Here is a 22,847-nt window from a genome sequence, read left to right as displayed (position 1 = left end):
GGCGCTGTGCTCTTCTCTTCTTAAAGGCGCTCACTGCAAATCAGCAGAAGTACAGCTGCCCGCGTACGTTTGAAAACATTCTACTAGTGTTGAAAATAATATGGCTGGAAAAATTAAATTTCCGGGCGATTGTAGCTATAAAACATTCTCTGTTTGCGAGAGTGCCGCTGACAGCAGCAGCAGAGTGGAGGAAGATGGCGAAATCGACGGTCCAGCAGTGTTTATGTGCGGCAAATGCAAGCTTCCCATCGGCGACAGTCTGTCCTGGGCAGGCAGTGATGACGAGCAGAACCAAATCATGCTCAAACGTAAAGATTATTAAATTTTTATTGCTGTTGTATGTTAAGTGCTGGTTATAACATGTTATGTATTGGGTTGATATACACTGCCTTTCAAATTTGAGCTCAGTACGATTAAAAAGAGAATACTTTTATCCAGCAGAGGCGCCTTAAATTGACAAAAACAATGTCGGTAAATACGTTTATAATGTTACAAAAAAATTAACAAGTTCTTTTGAAAATTCTGTTCATCATAGAATCCAGTTTTTTAACACGGTTTACAAATTAAGCAACACAACTGTTTTCAATATTGATAATAATAAGAAATGTTACTTGTGCACCAAATCTGCTTATTAGAATGATTTCTGGAGTAATGATGCTGAAAATCCAGCGTTGCCATCACAGGAATAAAATACGTTTTAAAATGTTAAAGTACAAAACGGTTATTGTATGTAAATTGTAATAATTTTTAACAGTTAACTTTTTACTGTATTTCTGATCAAATAAATGCAGTCCTCAATGTCAGAGACTTCAAACTTTTGAATGGTGGTTAATGTTATTTTTTGACTTGATAATGATTACATCTAAATATAAAATTTTGCATGCAATTGTTAAAATAGCATAAAACAATTCTGGATAAACAACAAAGGTTACTTAGCTGAAAACTTGTAATTATACATATAGCCATTTACTGAAAACTGATTGAGCAACACATGAACAAAGTGTGACAGTAATGTTTTTAGTACATGCAATGTTTTAATTTTTGCACCTTGAATTTCAGGTATCACTGACAATATTGCCACAGGGAAAGATCCCTTTGTTTCTGGTACCCAAAAGGAGCTTGGATGGTGAGATATTTGTTTATATACAGTATATGCCATAGATGTGTTTTTTCCCACCCTAACCACCAAAACATGAAATCAATGTCTCTGTAAAACTGTCTCTCACGTTTAGCCTCGTTGTTAATCTCACCTGCCGTGGGTGTTGTGCAGAATTGGGAATCATGTACATATCAACCCCAAAAAAGCTTGATTTCAAGAGATCACTTTTCTGCTTTAACGTTGAAAATATTGAAAGGTAAGTAGCCTACTGTGCAGAAGCTTGTGTGCTGTTTATCTTGGTTCTTTTGGAATTTTTGCATGTTTACCATAACTCATAATTTGATGATTGTTTCTCCCTATAGCTATGTAGTGGGCAGTCCAGGCCAGCAGATGCCAGAAATAGACAAACAAGACAGACCAGTGACCCTGGAGTACCAGAACACTGTGGAGCAGCAGATGACAGAGGTAAAGTAGTTCACCTAGAGACCGTTTCAGTTATTGATCTATGAGTATGATGTAAACCGATGTAAATATTGTCACTCTCTCTGTTTAAAAATTAGCAATTTCTTTTGCACTACAAATGTAGAGATGAATGCCAATATTGAGTGCGTATAGAATATGACCAAAAGAATAAAACAAATCGCATAAAACTATGGGGTAAATTCATTGTTTTTAAAACATTAGATAAAATATGTATATTTTTTAATAAAATAAATTCAAACTAATGTATCTCTGATAATAATGTGCTTTTGTATGGGGAGGGGGTACAAAGAAGAGATATAAATATGTAGAAAAAGAATATCTGCCCCTTTTTTGCTGTTTTAAAACGCACAAGTAAACAGCAGAGGGCGCTCTTGTGGTGATGCAGGAGCTCTTTGTTTGGTCACTGAGTCCGGCAAACAATAGATATTAAGAGCTGTTAAAGAATTTGATCTAGAAGGGAGTGCTGACAGTCTGTTTTAATTAAATTTTCCATGTTTATGTGTTTGCCAAATAAATCAATTGAAAACCTCTGATAAGATTTACAATAAGATTCCTGTGGGTGATGATGAAATGTCTTCAGCATAGTGTGAATTTTTTGTGTGTTTAATTTTTCAGATATGTACTGGTACATTGTGTTCTGGCAATTATGTGTTTTTATTAATTTATTTAATTTTATTATACAAAATTCTATAGTCATGTCCTTATGCCCATGCCATTTTTCTAATATACCTTGCAGATAAAATCCCTAGCTGTGATAATAGGACAACGCCTACTGGAGATTGAAACTAACCTCCAGTGCAGTTCTGAAAAATGATGTGAGCTGTTGTTTTATGACTGAGGAAAATAATTCCTTATGTCTGTCATGAATGAGTTTTTTGGACTCTTTAGTGTAAGTTATTTTGTCTGACTGTTGTGCATTTACTATACAGTTGTTTGCAAATGACACACACACATCTGTAGTGTCCTACCTTTTATTAATGTAATAAAACATTCTAAACGATGTCCTTGGATTTAAATACATGCATATATTAGAGACAACAACATTTTATTGTTCTTTAAATTTTGCTGTACTGTATGTTAGAGAAAAACTGTTAATGGAAAGCATGTGTTTGTCACCATCTTATATTTTGTCAGAAGTGATTCGTTTTGTTGTCATGTGATGCACAGGGTGAGACTACACGTAAATATAATGGTAAAGCATCACACCTGTTGTTGTTTTTTCCCTCCACTTGTTTGTTTTTGATATGTTATCTTTAGCATCAAAACATCCCTGCTCCAACCCTCTGGAAAACTGGTTCAATAACAAGTGGATAGTGCATGAGGAGGGGGGGCAGGGTGGCTTAAGCCATTTTTTGTTTACAGTTCCTGTCTAATGTGCCTAGCAACACTCTCCACCAAGAGGCGGGAAAAAGACTGCTAGAGACCCCTGAAGGCGCGCGCCCCCAATCCCGAATGCTGGGGTAGCATAACAACAGAGAACTCGCGCGCCTCGGACCAACCAGAGAGCTGTATCTAAGGGGCATGCTACCATGGAAACAAAGCGCAGATGCTGTAGCCAGAGCCTGTTGCCATTGCATCCGTCGTTTCCTTATTTGCTGGACAGCCAACCAGCTTGCGAGACGGTCTGTCAGTCTGATGACGTTGAGCGTCAGTCGTTCGCAGGGGTGTTGTCATCTTCTCCCGCGCCTGCAGAGACCTCTTCATTCTTGTGTCTTTGAACTCCTCCTCCGTTCCGCCTGTTTACTCAGTAGTGTTCAAAATAGGAACCAGAGGTAAAACACGCATATACCACATTGTATTATTGCATCATTTGTATTGTTTGTCCAGTAGAGGGAAACATAACTCTACATGTAGCCTATATCCTTTCTAGCTGTAATAGTTCATGCCTTCATGGGGGTTCATCTCAGTAAAGGCCCGTGCAAATTCAAGAACGATAACGTACTTAAATATGTTAAGAACGCATTTTGGTGTATGAATATCTGAACATCCAATATATCAATAAAAAAAACAAAGCCTCTGCTTTTAAACAATAAACACAAAGTTTTATCCCTTATTAAATTAACCATGGTTTTATTATAGTAAAAGTATTAACCTTGTTTTTTTTGTGGATTACCATTTTTATAACCACAGTTTTACTAAAAAATACCATGGTAAACTATGGTGGTTAGTGTAGCAAAACCATGCTTAATTTGTGATTACCATGGTTTAACTAACCATGTTTTTTTTTGCAGTAAAATTTTCTTAAGGGATTCTAGCTAAGCTTCAAGCATTATTTTTAATCAAAACTTGAATGCGAGTAAATTTCATTAAAAAAAGCTACTTTTTGAACAAAGAAAATCACGTTTTCCCCCTAAAGACTACAACGTGCATAAGCAATGCTTTTATCGCTTGTTTCTGCTCCTTTGCCTGTGTTTTGATCCTGAGATCTCTATTCTTTCAGAAGTTGCGTAATAGCCCCCCTACGGTATAACCGTGAACGCATGGAAGCCGGAAAATTCCAAGTGTGAGTATCTGCAGGTTGGATTGATGGGCATGATGAAAGGTTGCGGTGTGTTTATCATTGGTCGTGAAAGCTGTCTGTCAGGGTGTGGGCTAGGGTTTTGTGTTCCCTTTCAGTCAGTTCACTCAGCACTTGATTGGGATATCGCGCTCTTGCGCCATTTGCTGATGACACGGTGTGTACATCGCGTGTAGCGCATGCTCGGTGGGGCAGTGGCCAGACACGGTCCGCTCCTGTCTTCAGTTGCTGATCCAGATATGGCGATCGCGGTTTATGGGGGCCATGGAGAGTTGGAACGATCGTGTGGAGGCCGAGGAGTGTCCGTGTAGTGTTCACGACAAGGTTCCCGTGGCTGCCCCTGAAAGCAGAACTTTGACTGTCGGGGGAAGGATTCTGTCAAGCAAGCAGATCCCGGCTTCTCCGAGGTGGTGGTTGGAATTGAAGTGAGGGCCCCGAAAATGGCATATACGCCTAAAGTCATGTCGGGAGTGCGGTCTCCTTTGAGCTGCCTGTCCTGTAAAGTCTCTGACTCAGAGTAAGAAAGGAGACTTGCTTTGTGTTCTGTGCGAATCTGACCAGCTTTTTGTCATCTTTTTAAACTCGGTCAGTGGGAAGCCGCTATCTAAGCGACGTCTTTTCCCGCTGGATTGTAGAAAGCTATGTGTATAGCATATAAGGAGTTGGTTCTGGCTGGAGGAGTGTGTGTGCACTCAACGAGGGGCATGGAAACGTCATGGGCATGGTTTTAAGGTTTTCATGCGGATGCCAGTTGAGATATTCATATCTTATGTCCATAAGAGCTGGACTGAACAAAGGGAATGACGCATGCGGCTACATTTATATGCTGTGGGCACCCCGCCCATATCATCATGTGTCATCATTTGCCTTTCATTCATGTCTTCCGGTCATTTGTTGTACCTTGTTTCCTTCTTTCTGGAAAGAGTAATTATATGTATTACTCAACGTTTCTGTTGTAGCAATTCACCTTTCGGCATGCCTCATTTCGGCAAGCCTATTACTCCGACCTGCAGCTATACCGGTCTCAAATTACGTCAATGGCAGGGAAGTGTTGTCTCATAATGATGGAAAGTTCTGTCAATGGCAGGGAAAGACTATCCTGGCTCCGCCCTCCTATGTACTTCCGGTCAATTTTCATTTTTTTCTTCAGTACTACGTCTGGGTTTGTGGTATATTCGTGGGATTAAAGTGATTCACTTTTAAGATTAAAGGTACCTAAAATATATCAGATTTGCTCGTTTTCTTCCAGTTTTCTTTAGTGTCCTTTTGTTACGACAGGCGAGTGTATTTCTGTGTTCCGAACCATTGAGTCCATTACTCAATCAATTTGTTAAACAACTCAGAGCGTTCAAGGTTAAACATATCTTATTGTCTTTTATTAAAATATGCGTGACAACAAATCTCACGTAACAAAAATCAAAATGAAATGCCTCACTCGTTCACGAATTAAATGTCTAAACTGCATTGAATCTCAAAGCAACAACTCGTTCAGTCAGTCAAAACGATCTCCAACAACATGCTCTAGGAAGCCATTTACTCATTGAGTAATGCATTTTCTAAGGAAAGCAGTTGAAGGAAAACCTCGAAATTACATTAATAAACGTAAAATATATGAACCAGAATGTATGTGATTTTATTTCAAAGACTTAAAAACACGGATTTGTTCAATAACAAAAAATGACTGAACTGTACATGCTGTTGTGCTGTACAGAATTTTTAATTCATGTATTTTTCTCCCATAGCCTAATTTTTTTTCACCTGCTCCGCCGCTGTCATTTTGATTAATGGATGCTGGCTGCAATCTCAGAGTGCATCTCACTTGAACTGGAGTGCTGATGCGCTGCACTTTCAGTATGATCTTACCCACCCCATCCACCTTCATCTAAGTGTCCAGACATAAACACACACATACTTTGTCCTGGAGGACTGGTGGGGTGGTAATCAATAATGTTGACAGTCTGATTAAGCGAAGGTTACTTCATTGCAAATAACCCCATGAAGCAATCGACACAAGGAGTGCAGAGACAAACCCTCCAATAGTAGTGTGGCTCAAAACAGGATTTGCCAGTCCATTCTTGCTAATATGCTAATTGCATGTATAGGTTCTATGAAACAGCTGCCTTTTCATTTGCGTGTATTCGCCTCAACATTCCTTGCAATTATGATGAAAAGAATTTACATTTTCGAACCCCCTGATGTAACACAACAGAATGAGGTTGTTAGAAATGCTGTATGCAAATTTTATTTAATAGGCCAAATGCGTACATCTAGTTTAAAACTATAATAACAATTTTAATAATAATTCAAAATAATTTGTTGATTTCTGTCATCTAAACCAAAATTATAATATAATTGTTTTGTAATAGTTGTTGATTAAACCGCTGAACGCCATAAAACCACACTGAAGGTAGCTTGTTCTCTGGACAAGGATGAATATCAGATTAGTGCAAGTCATCACATGAGTTTTATTAGGTTATTTATTGAATACAGGCCTATTATTATTATTATTTTTACATTACACTGTTTTAAAGTTTTGTAAATGATTTATAAATAAATTTAGCTGCAAATATTAAGATTGTGTAATTGTTTTATTGTGACAATTTAGTCCTTGCAGTGTGACAACATTTCCCTCAAAACATTGTGTATCTATACAGAAACTGACTTTTCAAAAATAAACCTACCCTGAAAATCCCATCTCCCCTTTTTATACTGGGTCTGGATGGTATTAATTGCTGTTTTTCAGACACAAAGAAAATGCTCTTCAGCTGATAAAAAAAAAAAAAAAAATTGAAAACAGGATTAGTCTCAATCAGGGTCTAAGCCAGAACAGATTGAGAGATTGAGAGGTGACTGAGTCTAATGATGGTCTTTGCCATGTAACAAACAGTAAACGGGGATTTGCACACCCTGGACACAGAGTTTTGGATTGTGACGATGCCGTATTAACATGCCCTGGTAGTTTAATATTGATGACACTAAAGGATACCCGGGATTTATTTATCCTACCTTTAGCTCATGTTATGATGTCAGCAGGTTAACTCAAAATTTGTGGAGCCCTTCTATTCTTGTGTTAAACTCAGACATCATGACTGGTGTTCCTGTTTACATTTATATCACTGAATCAGTCAATCAGCACTTACTAGTTAAAATAGGTAAGTACAGTAAAATATTCAGTTTTCTGTATTGGTATTATCTGGGTTCAACAGATGTTAAGCCCGATCAACAGCATGTAAAACGTAATGGTGATTGTCATAAACATTATGATCTTTTTTTTTTTAAAACAAGCACCAAAAATCTGGGTTACAATGAGGCACTGTCAAAATTATTTTGCTAAAATTCTGTCGATTGAGCTTAATTTGTATAAAACAGAATATTCCTCTACCAAAAGCCATAAAAGTAGTAATCTGGTCAAATCTTACAAAAGTAAGACTACATTAAAGCAACTATAATGTTTTATTGGACATTTACTGGGAAATACAATGGTATTCATTGAAGGATCATTGATTCCATGCAACATGATGAATGTGGTAATCATTCACTACCATAGAATGTAATGATGTAGCTTTGTAATTCTATTTTATGTCATCACTGTTCCATGGAATTATCTCAGGATTTCGTTGTAAGGGCTGGTTGGATGTTCTTAAGTCAGTTACAGAGCTAAAACATTTAGATAAAAGTGGATGATCGTTTGTAGTCAGGTGTTTGGTTTAAATGTTGTTTTACATCTTCATATCTCGCATCCAATTTATCCTCAGCTCTTGTTGTTGTTGTGAATGACTCTGAATCAGATGTTTTTTAATCATAGCTTGTTTTCATCACTTTACACCAAAGGATTTTCAGTGAGTGTCATCCTTTGTAAACAAAGAGTTTTGCTTTAATATACTTTGCAGCCTCTTTTGTCCTTAAGCTTTTATCAGCTTAGCTGCAGACTTATCTGGGCTAGAGTGTTTGTGTCTGTGGGTCAACACCCCCCCCCCCCTCCCCCCTCCTCCTCCTCCTCTTTTTTTTTGGTCTCATGCCCCTGTACAGGAGAGGGTATAATATGAGTGTTTGTGCATGTGAGGGTACAGCTGACTGGGTTATTCGACACAGGGTCTTTCAGCTGTCACTCATTTAATGGTTATTGCCGGGTTCTCGTGGGAAAAGCATATAGAGTTACACCACCTGTTTCTCTGTAAATGACTGTTAAAATGTAGTTTCTTTGACAAACTCTTTTATCTACCATCAAAAATTAGTTTTATTTAGAGCCATTTTATGTGAACAGAATATACAACTCTGAAATTTAAGTATTGTGCATTTATTTGTGTAAAAAAAACAATACATGCTGCATTAAAATAGAAAATTCAAAACACAAATAATAATAATCTTTAAATATAAATATTTAAAATCTTTTTTACAGTGTTAAAAAATCTCTTTTAACTTGGCAAAAAAGCAAATCAATACAAAACTTACAAAAGACCTTCAAATTTATCTTCACCGTAACAAAAGTACAAATACGTGTCACCAAAAAAACTGACAGCACTTTTTTTTTTAAATACTGGTGAGCATGCAAAAGTGTAGTTGAGATCAGAAAATTTTTTCACAGCTCGTAAGTCTTCTGTGCACGTGAAGACTGTGAAAGAGGTCTGCTTTGTAAATCTAATGTGAAAAAGACAGCATTAATCATTTTTAAACGCATGGAATTAAAGACACTTGAGTTCTATGTACAGGCAGATTTGAATCTCTTTCGTTCAATAGAGAGAAAACACCACCCTGGTTATAACCAGGTCAGCCATTTAATATATACACACTATTGCACAATCTATTTCTTCACATGATGCTCCGCAGATAAAATTAATCTTATACACGAAGAGTTCAAATAATTCAGAAAATCTTCCATTACAGCCCAAAGGCTGAATGGAAGATATTTAAGGCTATACAAAATGCCAGCAATCCTCTACAGGTGAAAAACTAGGAATGTTATCTTCCAATGAAATATTGACATTTCACTACAGGTTTAAAAGTGAGGCTATTGAAAAAGTGAAGCATTGACCTGAGTGCAATTACAATTTGAGGTTGAATAAAGTAAGAGCTTAAAAATCACTAATATTATTTGCTCAAATAAGCGCACTATCAAAAAACCCTCCAACCATTCATTAACAGTCTACACACATTATTGTGGGCAGTGACAGCTTTGTTTCACAGAAGAATTGTGCATTAAAGGTTGTGGCTCAGCTGCTACATGGCACTTGGACTAGAAGCCTGTTGAACGTGCTGCTGCATGTGAACTTAGTTTCAGTGTCTACTGTCCTGGGGCTTTATTACTTCAAGGTCTATTTGTGTTCTGTGCAGGCTGTGTATGACATGCCAAATAACTCCCCGTGGGGTTAGCAATATATCTGTTCTGCGTGTTACTGCAAGCATTGTTGATGAGAGAATACAGTACTGCATACATCTGATTTTATATAATCGACAAGTTCTCGTCCTCAGCACAGGGTTTTGAGAGCCCCTGAGGCGCAGAGCAGAGTTTGCATATGGTAGGGAGTTGGAGACTCCACTTCCACCGCAGGCTCTGGCCTGAACGGGGGCAGCTGGAAGCTGAAGGGCGGAAGCTTTTTCTTTAAAATCTGCCCGATACCCATGGAAGGGAACTTGCTGCGGTGCTGAGGGCTGTCGGGTTCTTCGCTACCCCCGCTGCTGGGAGGGCTACCGCTGGAATCTGAGGAGCTAGACCAGTCTGAAGTGGGAGGAATTTTCTTGGGCTGAGGTTTGACGATGAGAACAGGTGGGCTGGGGATCGTGGCCTTCTTCAAGTATGAGCTATCGGGCTGAAAAGCAGACACATGTCGAGGCGGAGAAAGTGCTCCGTTGGTTAGTTTGTACCATGGTGATGGAGGAGCTTCTTTGCTTGGTTCCTTGCTTGCGGAAGTCCAGGAATGAGCGCCGAGGGAGGAAGGTGGGCGAATAGGGGTGTTGACAGCTTTTGAGGGTTCTTTGGCGCTGTCTTTCTGGGGCGGCTGGGTCTCGGGTGTAGGATGGCCTGGCTGCGGGTTGTTCGGGAACACGGGGTGGATCTCCATGTACTCCAGAGAGGAGGACGTGATGCAACCACCACGTCCTGAGTAAACATCTTTAAAACCTCCAGTCACAGCTTTCAGAAGACCTGAAATTGATAGGAAAAAGAGTTTGATTCAGAGGAGATCCAACTCCTGCTTTATTTGTACAAGCAAATATCTTTATAGTAGTGTCATGCAGAAAGTCTGATGGCCTAGGGAAAGTCTTTTGTAATTTAGTGCTGGACATTTACATTTTAAACTGCTTTAAGAAAAGGTGTTGTTGAACGTTTCCACTGTTTTTGTTCATGCAGTGAAAGTAAGACAATGACTCATATTGTTCATTGTATGGACAAGCAAACAAGCAGATATTTAGAAAAAATATCTTTTGTGTTCCTCAGAAGTCATTCAGGTTTGGAGTGACGTGAGGGTGAGTAGCTGAGTACATTTTCACTTTTGTGAAAATTGAAGTGAAAATTTCAACCAACTTTACTATGTTCCACACGTTATACTGAGTTTGTGGAGATGAAGCCAGGGCTCTCAAGTTTTATCAAAAGTTTAGAGTGAGATTTAGGGGAGGAGCCACCCAAATATTTGCAGCAGCGGTCCCTCGACCCAACCAAATTCGCTTCAATATTTGCTAGCAGTTCAATTTTGCCTATTGTTCATAATTGACCAGCACAAATGGAAATTATAACAATTGTTAAATCTGATAAAAAGACAAATTCATCCAAATAAAATAAATAGTTATATTTAAAATATACAAATTTATTGAAAAATAACAACAACTTTTTGGCTTTTTGAGGATTAAAAAAAAGTGAATGGATTTTTTTCATTGCATGGTGATTGTGTCCACACACTGCAAAGACACATTTATTTGCAAATACCATATAAAAGTGTATTTTGCATCCGATGACCCCTTTAAAAGCAGTTGGAGAGTTTTTGAATGCATCAAAAATAATGTAGCACGAATTTTGGCTATACTCCTCAACATCAGATCTCACTGTCTGTGATCACAGGCAAGAGATATCGACCAGGAATCGTAAAATTAAAATGCTAAAAAAAAAAATTCAATAAATGAAGATGTCCGCAAACCGCATTCATCAGATCGTGCTCTTTCAACTTCCACTCCGTGTGTGCGCGTGTTGTCTAGTAACGAACATGCTTGCAGCGGGAACACATAATTTACCCGGAAACAACTAATTCTAATTTCTGATTGGCTGGTAGCTAGCATTTAACTCTGTATAACTCGAGACAGTTGCTATGAACTCGGCAGAGAACTTCCCTCCGTTTGCCTGCGTCTCGTCCATTAATTGTATAGCGGGACAAGTTCCCTTACTCCTCAGCGTGAGAAATGCAAGGTGTGGCGTGTGAGTGTGTGAGCGTGTTGAAATGCGTGTGTCTCACGCCCAATGAAGCATATTTAAGGCTTAAAATACTTCAATTTATTCACATGACTTGGCAAACAACAAAGCGAGAGTGTGTTTTAAACAGGTATTCTATACATTTGTTACATGTGCCTAATGAAGTCATCTTTAATCTTTAACTTGATCTTTCTGGTTATCTGGAACAGGGCTGAAGGTTTTACAAAATGTTTTATTTACTGTCAACCTATTTGCCAAGTAAAAAATTTGGAATTATCCCTCAGGCAACAGAGCTTATTGCAAAGCTGCCTTCAACAAAGCGCTATATTAAAAACGGTTTAATTTGTACCATTGTATATGAACCATTTGTTCTCATTCTGTCAATTATTGTCACGTACATCTAAGTTACGTATCAATTGTGTAACAGATCACGTCTTAACCACATGTTTAGTTCATACATGTCTATGTTTATCTGTGTATATAGTCTAGGCACTTACTTAAATCTAACTTTCAAGTTTATGAACAGGCTGGACCGATCCATGAATGAGCTTATTGTTCAGATAGTAGATCCAAGTCGTAGCTCTGTGAGGTACATGTCAAAAATATGGGATCACTGGTATTTGTGCCTTCATTAGCTCTATTCTTCTGTTGTTGCTGTATATAATGTGTATATATGAATGTGTGATGTTTTTATTGATCTGTGTTCAGTATTGTCTTCTGTGGGCCTTGAGCCTGTAACAAAATAATACTACTTACCAGTTCTATGTTTCTTCTCCTTGGTGGGGCCTTTGCTCACAGCGAGATAGACGGGTGTTTGCTTGGGTGGAATCGTGACCTTCTCAATGTGCTTCCTCCACTGGGTCTGAAACAGCTCGCTCTTTTTCTCTTTCTCCATGTTGTACTGTTTCTCCTATGAGAAAGAGACTATGTTAAACGCTCAGGAAACACATCTGACAAGGTTCTATGAAGGATAATCGTGTAGATGTTGGTTCCTCAAACTTACCCTGTACTCTTTTGATAGTCTCTTCATTTTGTTGTTGAGGAGGAAGTACACAGCCAGTGTGTGGCAAGCTTTGTTAGTGAGCACCGCACTCAGCACCTCACTGTGTTTGTAGCCCATTTTCTCAGTCATGTGGAGCAGAACTGTATGGTTGATCTCCTCAATGTGGATTCTGAAAGTTAAAAGGAGATATTTTAGGTCACAATGTCATAAAAGATATAATAAAAGCAATTTAGCTTAAAGCATATTAGATGACTAACCTATTTAAGTAAGGAACTCCAGTGTGAGGGTTGCCCAACTGCAGCCAAGAGTCGGTCATCACTTGGTGGATGTTGGGTCTCTTGTCGGGGTCAGGCTCTAACAATCTCTTCAGCAGATTGACGGCAGCTGTGAACACAGACAGGAAGCAGTGAGGACTTTGTGCTATGTTACTCTAAGTAGACATTTAAGTAAAAAGTGTAAGCACATCCTTGGTCAGTCTTTAGATTTGATTTATTTATTAGGACAAATAAATCATTATTTATTAGGACAAACGTATAATGTTGTGGCCATTATGATTCTCCTACGTCTTGCATTAGTCAAGGGATGACCGCACTGCCTTGCGTCCTTGAGATGATAAATAACGGTGTTACATAATGAGGCTAATCTCATTTCAACACTGCATCATCCTGTTGTAATATATCCTGTCACAGATTTAGTAGTGAATAAATAACCTGTTGTTGAGAATGCTCACGTAAGTGTGACGCAATCGAAAAGTCCACAGTGTGATTAACCACAATGTTGGCAGTATCAATTTTCAAGAGAATTTATCTGGAATTGTGCTTGCATCATTTAGGTCAGTGAAATATAATGGTAATGTATTCTATTCTATTCTATTCAATGGTAAGATGATTACTAAATTGCATACTATGGAAAAATCTTACATCTTTGGAAGGTTTGTTTTGAACAATCTGAATAAATCAGATTCTATAATTTCTTCTAGAGAATAAAACCGTTTTTTCTGTGGTTGAAAAATAAGCCGCCACTTGTCGGCACATTTGCAGTAAACAGTGTTTATGAGCTAATGGCTTTCCACTAAGAATTTTGAATGTGGTCTTTTGAGTACATTAAAATTAACCATGCGTAATAGTCAAAATAAAAAAAAGAGAATTGCACAATGGTAAATGGAAAAGTAAATACGCAACCACATTTTTAAAACCTCAATATGATGACAAAAAACTAATAAGTGTCTAAATTATGACACAATGATTTCATAAAAAGAATAAGATTACACATGCAATTGTGTTGTTGACACTCGGGAATGTTTTTCTATGGAATACAGGTTTACAAAATAGCGTGATAAGTCTAGATGTTTCATGAAGACTCTGTTTTAACAGGTTTTCTTTCATCTCCTGAGATATGTAAAACACCATGTGACACTAGACCATCCCTATTTTTTTCAATTAAGCATTCAAAAGCTCCATACTGGACTAAAAAACGGTGCATTCTCACAAAGACTGCATTCATGCTCAACTTTGGAGCATGATACCCATTAAACCGTAATTGGTATGAGTACACAGTCTAATTTTACGCATCTAATAGTTCTTGTTCCTGTTTGGATGTGATCACTGTGATCATAAATATCTTTTTGAAAATCTCAGTTATGCAGTTCTGTCAATACCTGAAGAGATAGATGGAGGTAGAGGGTTCATATCTTTGTCCACCATCCTCTGATGCAGAGCTTTCAGGCTAAATGGCTCCACAGTGAAAGGTAGGGTACCAGTCAGCATGGCGTACATGTTCACTCCTCTACAATTAAAAACATACATATAGTCAAATCCAGAAATAAATCAAATTACTAAATGTGAACTTAGAACATGGTGCTTCACATTTAGCAAACTCACATTGACCAGACATCCACTTTGGGCCCATATTTCTTCCTTGAGAGAAGCTCTGGAGCGGCGTATGCTGGGCTGCCACACTGTGTGCTGAAGGGATCAGAGTATCCCAGAATTCCCGCACAGTTACTGAGACCAAAATCTGTATTGGGAAACAGAGAGAGGGTTGTGTATAAGACAATGTTTATGTGTACTAAGAAAATGTTTATGTGTACTGGCTCATAGAGGGATTGACTCTAAATACCTTCCCACTAGGAGGGATGCAAAAGTGTATATGGCTTCCCAACACTAACCCTGTCTGTCACACACAACTGCTAAATAAAGGCCATATGTTTGCCAACAGTCTTCACAGAGAGGTGAGAGGTCGTTCGTTTTTAATGAGATACTGATTACTCAATCAGTCTTCACCACATGCTAAAGATGAACACTTTCATGTCACATCACTTTAGGTCATTAGGACTTAATGTGACTTTGTGACATACTTTGAGTAGGCCTGTCAGGAGAAAACCTTGCATAATGTAAATCTCAGACAATGCTTACCGATCAGTTTTATGTTGTCCTGTTCATCAAGTAGGAGGTTTTCAATCTTCAAGTCCCTGTTGAAAATAAAAAAATTAATTAAAAAATTACAACTTTCATTAATCAAACAACCATCTAAACTACGAATAAACTATGCCACAATAGTTCTTAAAAAGATTTAACTGCTCATTGTGCTCTAATAAAGACTTGTATACATTACAGAGTAATTACAATTGTTTTTTTAGTTCTAAGAATTAATTCAATAATGTTTATTCCTTTGGAAAGTCTCATTTACAGTTTCCTTATCGATGACCTGTGACATTTTGTTTCTCACCTGTGAACAACTCCTGCCCTGTGCAGATGCTCCACTGCCATGACCAGCTGGCGTACGTATTTCTGGGCTTCTCTTTCATCCAGCCTTTTCTTCTCATAAATGTGGTTCATGAGGTTTCCACCAGGGCAGAGCTCCATGACGAGGTAGTAGCTGTTCTCCGTCTCCAGGATGTCCAGCAGTTGGGTGATGTGTGGATGTCGGATCATCTGCTGAATCTGTCCTTCACGCCGCAAGTTCTTTGTGACATACGAATCCTTTTTGGCCTTTCTCTTGTCAATCACTTTCACCGCCACCTGTGAAGGTTAATAAAAAGGAGATTTCGTCAAGATAGAAAACATAACAGGACTGTTTATTGGTCTCCTTATGTATGGAATTATTCTAACAGCCCTGAACAGGTGAGGTGAGCCAGACTAAGACAGATGGGACTCTTATTTCACACTTGTCTGTCTCCTCACGTCTCCAGGGTTGAATGTTTGACCCGAGTTCCTGTGGAGGACTCAGTGGGGGAGGGATAAGGACAAATAACCGATTTGTAGCCGTTAAAGCACCTCCAGTTGAATGAAGAATGTTCAAATGGCCTGTTAATGCCACCCATTTGTCACCAACATGCCGTGAACCACTAATGCTCTATAAACATTAGGCTAAAAAAAATCTCTGCTCCTTCAAAAACACGTTCACGGACAATGTAATGTAGCATAGCATGCATATATAGGCCTACATGTAAGTGAATTAGCTCATTTGTTAATGATTTTGATCTTGTTTTTTTTTTCAATTAAGGTGGGAGGGGAGGGTCTTTGTTCTTTGTCAAACAAGATTTCTTTGTCCTGGGTAAAATGTCCCTCTGTGTGCTGTAACAATAGCCTGGTGCTATTGGTTCCACCCTTGATCAAAGAGCCCCAGAGCGTGACCCGATGAGGGTTCAAGGGACTTGCTGTGCCACCACAAATCATCAGGTACAAAAATAGACTGTTGAGCAAACCGATCAAACATGGGCATTTGAGCAGATAATTGGACCGATTTCTCCAACTGAGGCGTATTTTAAAGGAGGAACTGAGGAAAAGGGGGGAAAGTTCCATTTCTAAACAATCCCCAAAAATGCTAATCCGACATTACTGGATCTCAACCGTCGTGTTTTGCCAGCATTGTTGATGAGGTCGATTGGTGGTCGATGGTTAAAGGGGGGTGGCAGGGGGACCCCCGGAGCCTCAGACTAACATGTTGTTTTTCTCTCAGGCAGACAAAGGCGGCGAGGGTGAAAGTGGGTTAGATATGCTCACAACAGACATGGGGGAAGCATGTGCTATCGCCCACCAACCCTGAGCCCCACCCCACCCTGTCTGTTTTTCTAGGTGATGTCAGAGAACGAGAGCGAAGCAGGAGACAAGAGGAGCACGAGGCAGCCTTGCTTCTCTTTGTGATTGCTAGCGCTTGCATCATCGCCCGGGACAGACCTCTTCTCCTTCCCTCAGCAACAGCATAAGAGGACTGAACAGATCTCTGATATGCTAAGAAGGTATTTCAGGTCACTCACTAGAAGGGCAAACAACTTCTTTTTTTTAAGTATGCACATAGAAAAAATTAAGAAATATTTCTCCATTCATTCTGAAGGGCTGAACATTTTCTTTGGGGTTACCTGAGATTAATACAGACACCTGAATGCAAACAGGCTCAAGGATTGCCTCTGTTACCCATTTTAATCTGTATGAAGAGGAACATGAGACCAGTGAGAAACATCTCAACGTGATGATAGGGGATGATGTTTCTGCTATTCTTCCCCAAGGAGCCAACACAAACTGATTTATGGGTACTTTTGAAATAAAATTCACTTTTAAACATATTCAAATTGATGGAAAACATTTGTTTTAGAATAAACCACTAAATAACAAATACAACAAAATTCAACTCGTGATCGACAAGACTACCACTGACTACCATTGACACTTAGGGGGGTTTGACCAAAACAATTTGGACAGATGTTTTTTTTCTCTTAACTTTTAACTTTCTCTTTAACTCTTTAACTTTACATTTTCATATTCAGACAAACGGATGAACTAAATGTAGTGAATAACAAATGCAACATCATTCTAGTCAGGTCTTGGCTGTATTCTCAACAGTTTTTCAGCGAGCAATTTTCATCGATATTAACAATCCCTATATAAAATCACAAATACAACAGGCTGGATTTTGACCACTTTATATTGACTGGATGCTTTTATGTTTCAATTATCATGACATTTTTTCAGTGTCATTTAGACGCAATTGAGCTAACAATTCTTCAAAGCTTCTCACCTTCTCGCCGGTGGTCGCATGAAGCCCCTCTCGCACTTTGGCGAACGACCCCTCTCCCAGCTTCCTCCCGATCAGATAATTCCCAACTCTTTTCGTGTGGTAAAAGTTTCGGAGGATGTCACCTGGAGGACCGTTGTTTAGAGACGAAGGATGGATGTTTTCTGTGGCTACGGGAGCCTTAGCTTTCATCCCAAAAATCCTCCCGCTGTCCGTACCCATGTCTGTTCCAGCATCGGGCATCCCTGCGCCTGTTGAACGAAACCCGGTGTCCTCTGAATCTACTGCTACTGCTTACTAAGAGCTCTATGAGAATGAGACATCTGAATCCCTGTCCCTAATACTAAACGCTTAGCGGAACCTGACACACGCGTCACCTGTTCGGTTCAGCTGCCAGTCAATCCGCAAACTGTAAGATTGTAATAGTTTTACGTAACTACTGCAATCGTCATGGAATAATGAATAAAGCCACTCGATTCGAATCTAAATCAAATTATCAAAACGTCTCATCCTAAATACGGACCGTTCCGAATTACAAAGCTAAAAAGATTCCAGCACCTCTCAGTGTCTGAGTGAGAAATAAGTGAATGTCTGGCTGGCGAGTCTCTCATATTTGTTATTTGAAGTTAGTTTCCCGGCACGGGGTGGGGGCGTTTCTTATTTGCTAGCAAATCTCTTCTCAGTCACTGGGTTAAAATCTAATCCAATCAACTGCCGCGCCGGGATCAGAGTTGTAAAATGAACCCCGCCTCTCACCCATGCTTACCTAGACAACAAAGAGCATGTTGCTGAGGGGTCAGATCAGATTCGCAGTGATTCTTGATTTCTATCAGCTTCCCCCAGTGATGGTTTACGTAGATCGCTTTTGTCTGACCTATTGGTCGCGACTAAATTATCTATTGATTAGCCTATTCATTTAAATGAGACGGGCACGCTAATGCAGACAAACACTTTTTATGCAGTGATGTCATGCATATGATGTGGAGCATTGATTTTATTTCCTTTTACTAATTTGCATTTGCTGATGCAATTCACTTCATCAGATATATTATTATATAAACATTTTACTTAATATTTAGCACATGTATAGCTACATAAATTCATCACCGTTGTATTTTTACCTTTAGTTTTACCTTGCCCGTTTCTTTCATTTTCCCTTAAATGTAGGCTATGTATTTCCACATTACCTCACCCCATTTGTTTTCTGTAATGTCTATTTCAACACTATAAGTATTTTAAATGGTAGCAATATTGTTATTGCGACCAGTCAGGCCAGTCATGCTCTATAAATTAACAAATATGACAAGTGTACGACAACTTACGTTGTTTCATTTGTTTCCATTTTAATATTATCATTGAAACACAAAACTGTATATCCTACAAAATGATAATCGAAAGACCACCCATGTCTTTTTGATTAGGCTATTTCAAATAACCCAATGCCTTGGTGTTTATCAAAGAGTAATATTTTAGCGATGACTACCCTGACATGATTAATAGATCTTCATAACAATGGAAGACTGGCTTTTTAATAATATTGCGTCACCACACCCCATAGCCGACAGCTTGTTTACATTACCATGCGGTCATGAGACGAGCGATGTAGAGAGAAGTGAAGGTGAGCAGGTCTATTGCGCTCTCTATTGGTGATATTGCGTAGGACAAGTAGCTCTCTCTCTCTCTCTCTCTCTCTCTCTCTCTCTCTCTCTCTCTCTCTCTCTCTCTCTCTCTCTCTCTCTCTCTCTCTCTCTCTCTCTCTCTCTCTCTCTATCTCTCTCTCTCTCTCTGTAGGAAAAGCAGACAATTGTCAATTGCATGAATGTCAAATCATTCGCAATTTGTTCAAAATAATGAGAAATTACTTTTGTGATGTGCACAAGTGACTATGGAGGTTGAACAAGTGGTTTTGAGAATTTCAGTTGTGATCTGAAAAATGCACCAAAGCGACTGAGAAAAACAATAAATATTTACCCCCAACGAAAATATAAATGCTACAAAAGAAGACGTAATCATGATATGCTGCTGCTGACCACCAGCGGGCGCTCCTCACCAGCTGGATTATTAGAGGTGAGCAATACCTCAAAATTTGGTATTGATCTGATACCAAGTAAATGTAACACAGGTCAGAATTTAACTGACTGGGGGGAAAAAAAGAATATAATTTGCAATAATTATAATTTCAACAAAAATGCTGAAAATAATAGAAGTCATTGTGTAATTTTAAATAACAATAAGGGGAAATAATTAAAATAACTACATTTAGTCATTTAGCTGACGCTTTTATCCAAAGCGACTTACAATTGCTATATTTCAGAGGTCGCACGCCTCTGGAGCAACTAAGGGTTAAGTGTCTTGCTCAGGGACACAAAGGCATGTGTCTTATCCACTGCGCCATCACCAGCCCCCTAACTAACTAAACACAGAAAGTGAACTGGGTTACTGTAATATTGAATTTAACCCCCCCCCCCCCCTTCATATTTTTGATGTTTTAATTTGGTTTGGTATTTCCATTTCAGAGTTAAATGATATAATAATGCTTAACAAACCAAAATCCAAAGGATTAGCAAAAGCTCTAATTTAAACGATTGAAATTCAAGTTGTAGTATAAATATAGTTAAAATATCTATAAACTATACAATTAGAATATAAATAGTTAGATAATTCAAATAACATCAGAACTGAAAATAACACTTCAGTAGAAAAGAAAGCATAAGGGATTGAGAAGAAAACATTAATTTGTGCTTTTATTTTTATTTCATTGTTATTGTAATTTTATTTAATCTACATTCAACCAATCTTTCCAACAAAATATAAATTGGTACATTTTCATTGTCTGTGTTTATATGTGCCTTATAAATACTTGCCCTCTGTAGTGAACCTACTGGTTCATTTCATGGTGTTCCGAAATTCAGTAGATAAGGTAAGGTACAAATAGTAACTGTTACAGTTAGTGGCAAGCCAGCCAGGGGGGCAATAGTCCATTTTTTATATGTGTGTGAATCTGAAACTTTAATAATAATAATAATTTGTTACATTTTTAACGGTAAAAGACTGTAAATGCTACAGTGCTAAACCGTTAATTGGTTAGCAGAAAGTTTCCTTACTATATAGGGTGATATCAGGTAAAATGGGGCATCAGGTAAAATGGGCCATTTAAGGTTTGGGGGTCCCAGCTCCTCTGGAATTTAGAGCAAATGACTGCAAATTATTTCAAACTGTTGTCATAACTGTACTTGACAAGTAACAGGTGATTTGATTAGTTTATGGTTGCTATGGTGGGCGGGGGAATCATTCAAATCAAGACTACACCAGAAAGATGCATGGTAAGTAGCCTGGCATACCAAATCTAACTAAACTATTATAAGGATGATACATCTATAAAAAAACAAACAAACATGCACATAAAAAAAATATGCATAATATCTGTCTTAATGGCATCAATCAGAAATAATGTTGTTAGTTTGGTATATGAACATATTATTTGAAAAAGTGATGTTTTTCTTGGTGGCCCAATTTACCTTAACCCACTAAGGTAAAATGGGCCACATGGTTTCAGCTAAAAGGCGCCATCATGTGTGTGTGTGTGTATGTACGTGTACGTGTGTGTGTACGTGTGTGTACGTGTGTGTGTGTGTCTGTTTCACTATCTTTGTGGGGACTCTCCATAGGCATAATGGTTTTATACTGTACAAACTGTATATTCTGTCCCCTTACACTAATCCTGCCCTTTAAAAATAATTTAAAAATTCAAAGTTTAGTATATTTATTAAACCATTTCCCTCGTGGGGACTGCTGGCTGCTCCACACAATGTAGGTGATCTCAGGTTTTATTATCCTTGTGGGGGCATTTGGTCCCCGCAATGTAATATAAACAAAATCACACACACACACACACACACACACACACACACACACACACACACACACACACACACACACACACACACACACACACACACACACACACACACACACACACACACACACACACACACACACCACTGACATCAGTTTACTGATGCTGTTCCAAAATTGACTTTTTTGCACATTTGAATATGTGGGTTTGCACCCAAAATGTTTGTTTTAATGGCTCTTATGAATATGTTAGTTTAATGCAGCTTAAATGTCATGTGGTTGTATAAGCAATTGTGTTTTAAATTTAAAATTGAGGATAAATTAGCCTAATATTTCCCTTTGCACTGGCCCATTTTACCTGAAACTGCTCATGCAAAAAAAGTTGGCACAGCTGATGTTTCAAGAAATGTAGGGCCTAAATAATTATATTTTATTACATAATTTCAACACAAAATTATCAAAAACAGTCATTATTAATCATAAAAACACATGGAAAAGGCATGTATGGTATTGTATTATTGTCCCAAATGATTTACCAAAAAGTGGCCCAATTTAGCTGATATCACCCTACGGTAAATAACTGTGATAGATCTAATGGTACATGTAATTTTACTGTAAATTACCATTAAATTTACAGTTTTTGAAAGTGAAAAAGAAAACTCATTGTAATATTTACAGTGAAAAACCCTAAATTGACATTCCCACAATTCCATGCCTGACACTTCACATTTGAAGTATTTTTGTTGAAATAACTACGTTTCTTCATAGCTTTCTTAGTTTTTCTAATCAGTTATGTACATTAGGGTTTTATGTTACATTTAATGTTGTTAAAATAATGTTTATTGCATTTTTAAAATTTCATGTGTTACCATGATGGTGTTTAACGTTTGTGCAAATAACACTGTGCAGCTTCTATATAATAGTATTATTTTTACTGTGGAAAATTGCTTGTAATGACCTTTCATTTATCATGTGTCTCTCATCACTGCTGTGATGTGGTTGGTTGTCCGGTAAAGCCTTGCATTTCAGTCCGAGCCCGTCGGCCCCCGACTTATTTGGGCCCCTAGGACCGGGCTTCGGGCCAATTTTCGCGTCATAGTTCACATGCTGGCCGGGCCTCGGGCTTCTTCTTTGGATTATCCTATTTATATTTTTAGACATTAATTAAAAGAAAATGAGAAGTTGACGTCGACGATAGAAAAACAAACATAAAAAGACATTTCATAACCAGTTTTTAACCTATCTTATAATTACACTGACATATGACAGATGACAGTCTCACCCACGCAAACTTCTCGTCAGCGCGAGCTGCGCGACCCGCGATTCACCTCATGTGAAATGGAGAATATTAACAGAAAACAGTGAGAGACTGTTCTAACTTTTTGTGTGATTGGCCTTTATTTTCGTTTAACTGTTGGAAACTACTGTTTTTCGTTTGATTGGACTTTATTTTCGTTTAACTGTTGGGAACTACTGGAAA

General features: G+C 38.3%; 2 protein-coding genes across 2 annotated transcripts; one reads left to right on the top strand and one right to left on the bottom strand.

Annotated features, from left to right (window-relative positions):
* The first annotated feature begins 23 nt into the window (after positions 1 to 23).
* mis18a (MIS18 kinetochore protein A) lies at positions 24 to 2,527 on the top strand. The gene is made up of 5 exons (XM_077242302.1): positions 24 to 308; positions 1,060 to 1,126; positions 1,233 to 1,355; positions 1,462 to 1,564; positions 2,319 to 2,527. The coding sequence occupies exons 1-5, from the start codon at positions 101 to 103 to the stop codon at positions 2,394 to 2,396; spliced, it is 579 nt and encodes a 192-aa protein (XP_077098417.1). The 5' UTR covers positions 24 to 100; the 3' UTR covers positions 2,397 to 2,527.
* A 5,854-nt stretch (positions 2,528 to 8,381) lies between these two features.
* hunk (hormonally up-regulated Neu-associated kinase) lies at positions 8,382 to 18,134 on the bottom strand. Its single transcript, XM_077242284.1, has 9 exons — positions 17,516 to 18,134; positions 15,227 to 15,519; positions 14,914 to 14,969; positions 14,380 to 14,515; positions 14,157 to 14,284; positions 12,757 to 12,883; positions 12,500 to 12,668; positions 12,253 to 12,406; positions 8,382 to 10,242 (listed from the first exon to the last, which is right to left on the bottom strand). The coding sequence occupies exons 1-9, from the start codon at positions 17,753 to 17,755 to the stop codon at positions 9,566 to 9,568; spliced, it is 1,980 nt and encodes a 659-aa protein (XP_077098399.1). The 5' UTR covers positions 17,756 to 18,134; the 3' UTR covers positions 8,382 to 9,565.
* Between the last annotated feature and the right edge of the window lie 4,713 nt (positions 18,135 to 22,847).

The sequence above is a fragment of the Siphateles boraxobius genome, unplaced genomic scaffold (genome assembly GCF_051911475.1).
Source record: "Siphateles boraxobius isolate OS27281-9 unplaced genomic scaffold, OSU_SipBor_1 25, whole genome shotgun sequence".
NCBI classification, from domain to species: Eukaryota; Metazoa; Chordata; class Actinopteri; order Cypriniformes; family Leuciscidae; genus Siphateles; species Siphateles boraxobius.
Note: the sequence above shows the minus strand (reverse complement) of the source record. Positions and strands in the feature narration are given on the sequence as shown.

Excerpts from the sequence above, each read along its gene's own strand:
- mis18a (XM_077242302.1), top strand. The coding sequence starts at position 101 with ATGGCTGGAAAAATTAAATTTCCGGGCGATTGTAGCTATAAAACATTC. Across the intron at positions 309-1,059 it reads GAACCAAATCATGCTCAAAC|GTATCACTGACAATATTGCC; the intron begins GTAAAGATTATT and ends CTTGAATTTCAG. Across the intron at positions 1,127-1,232 it reads ACCCAAAAGGAGCTTGGATG|CCTCGTTGTTAATCTCACCT; the intron begins GTGAGATATTTG and ends TCTCACGTTTAG.
- hunk (XM_077242284.1), bottom strand. The coding sequence starts at position 17,755 with ATGCCCGATGCTGGAACAGACATGGGTACGGACAGCGGGAGGATTTTT. Across the intron at positions 12,884-14,156 it reads ACCTCCATCTATCTCTTCAG|CTGCCGTCAATCTGCTGAAG; the intron begins GTATTGACAGAA and ends CTGTGTTCACAG. Across the intron at positions 12,669-12,756 it reads GGAGTTCCTTACTTAAATAG|AATCCACATTGAGGAGATCA; the intron begins GTTAGTCATCTA and ends TTTAACTTTCAG.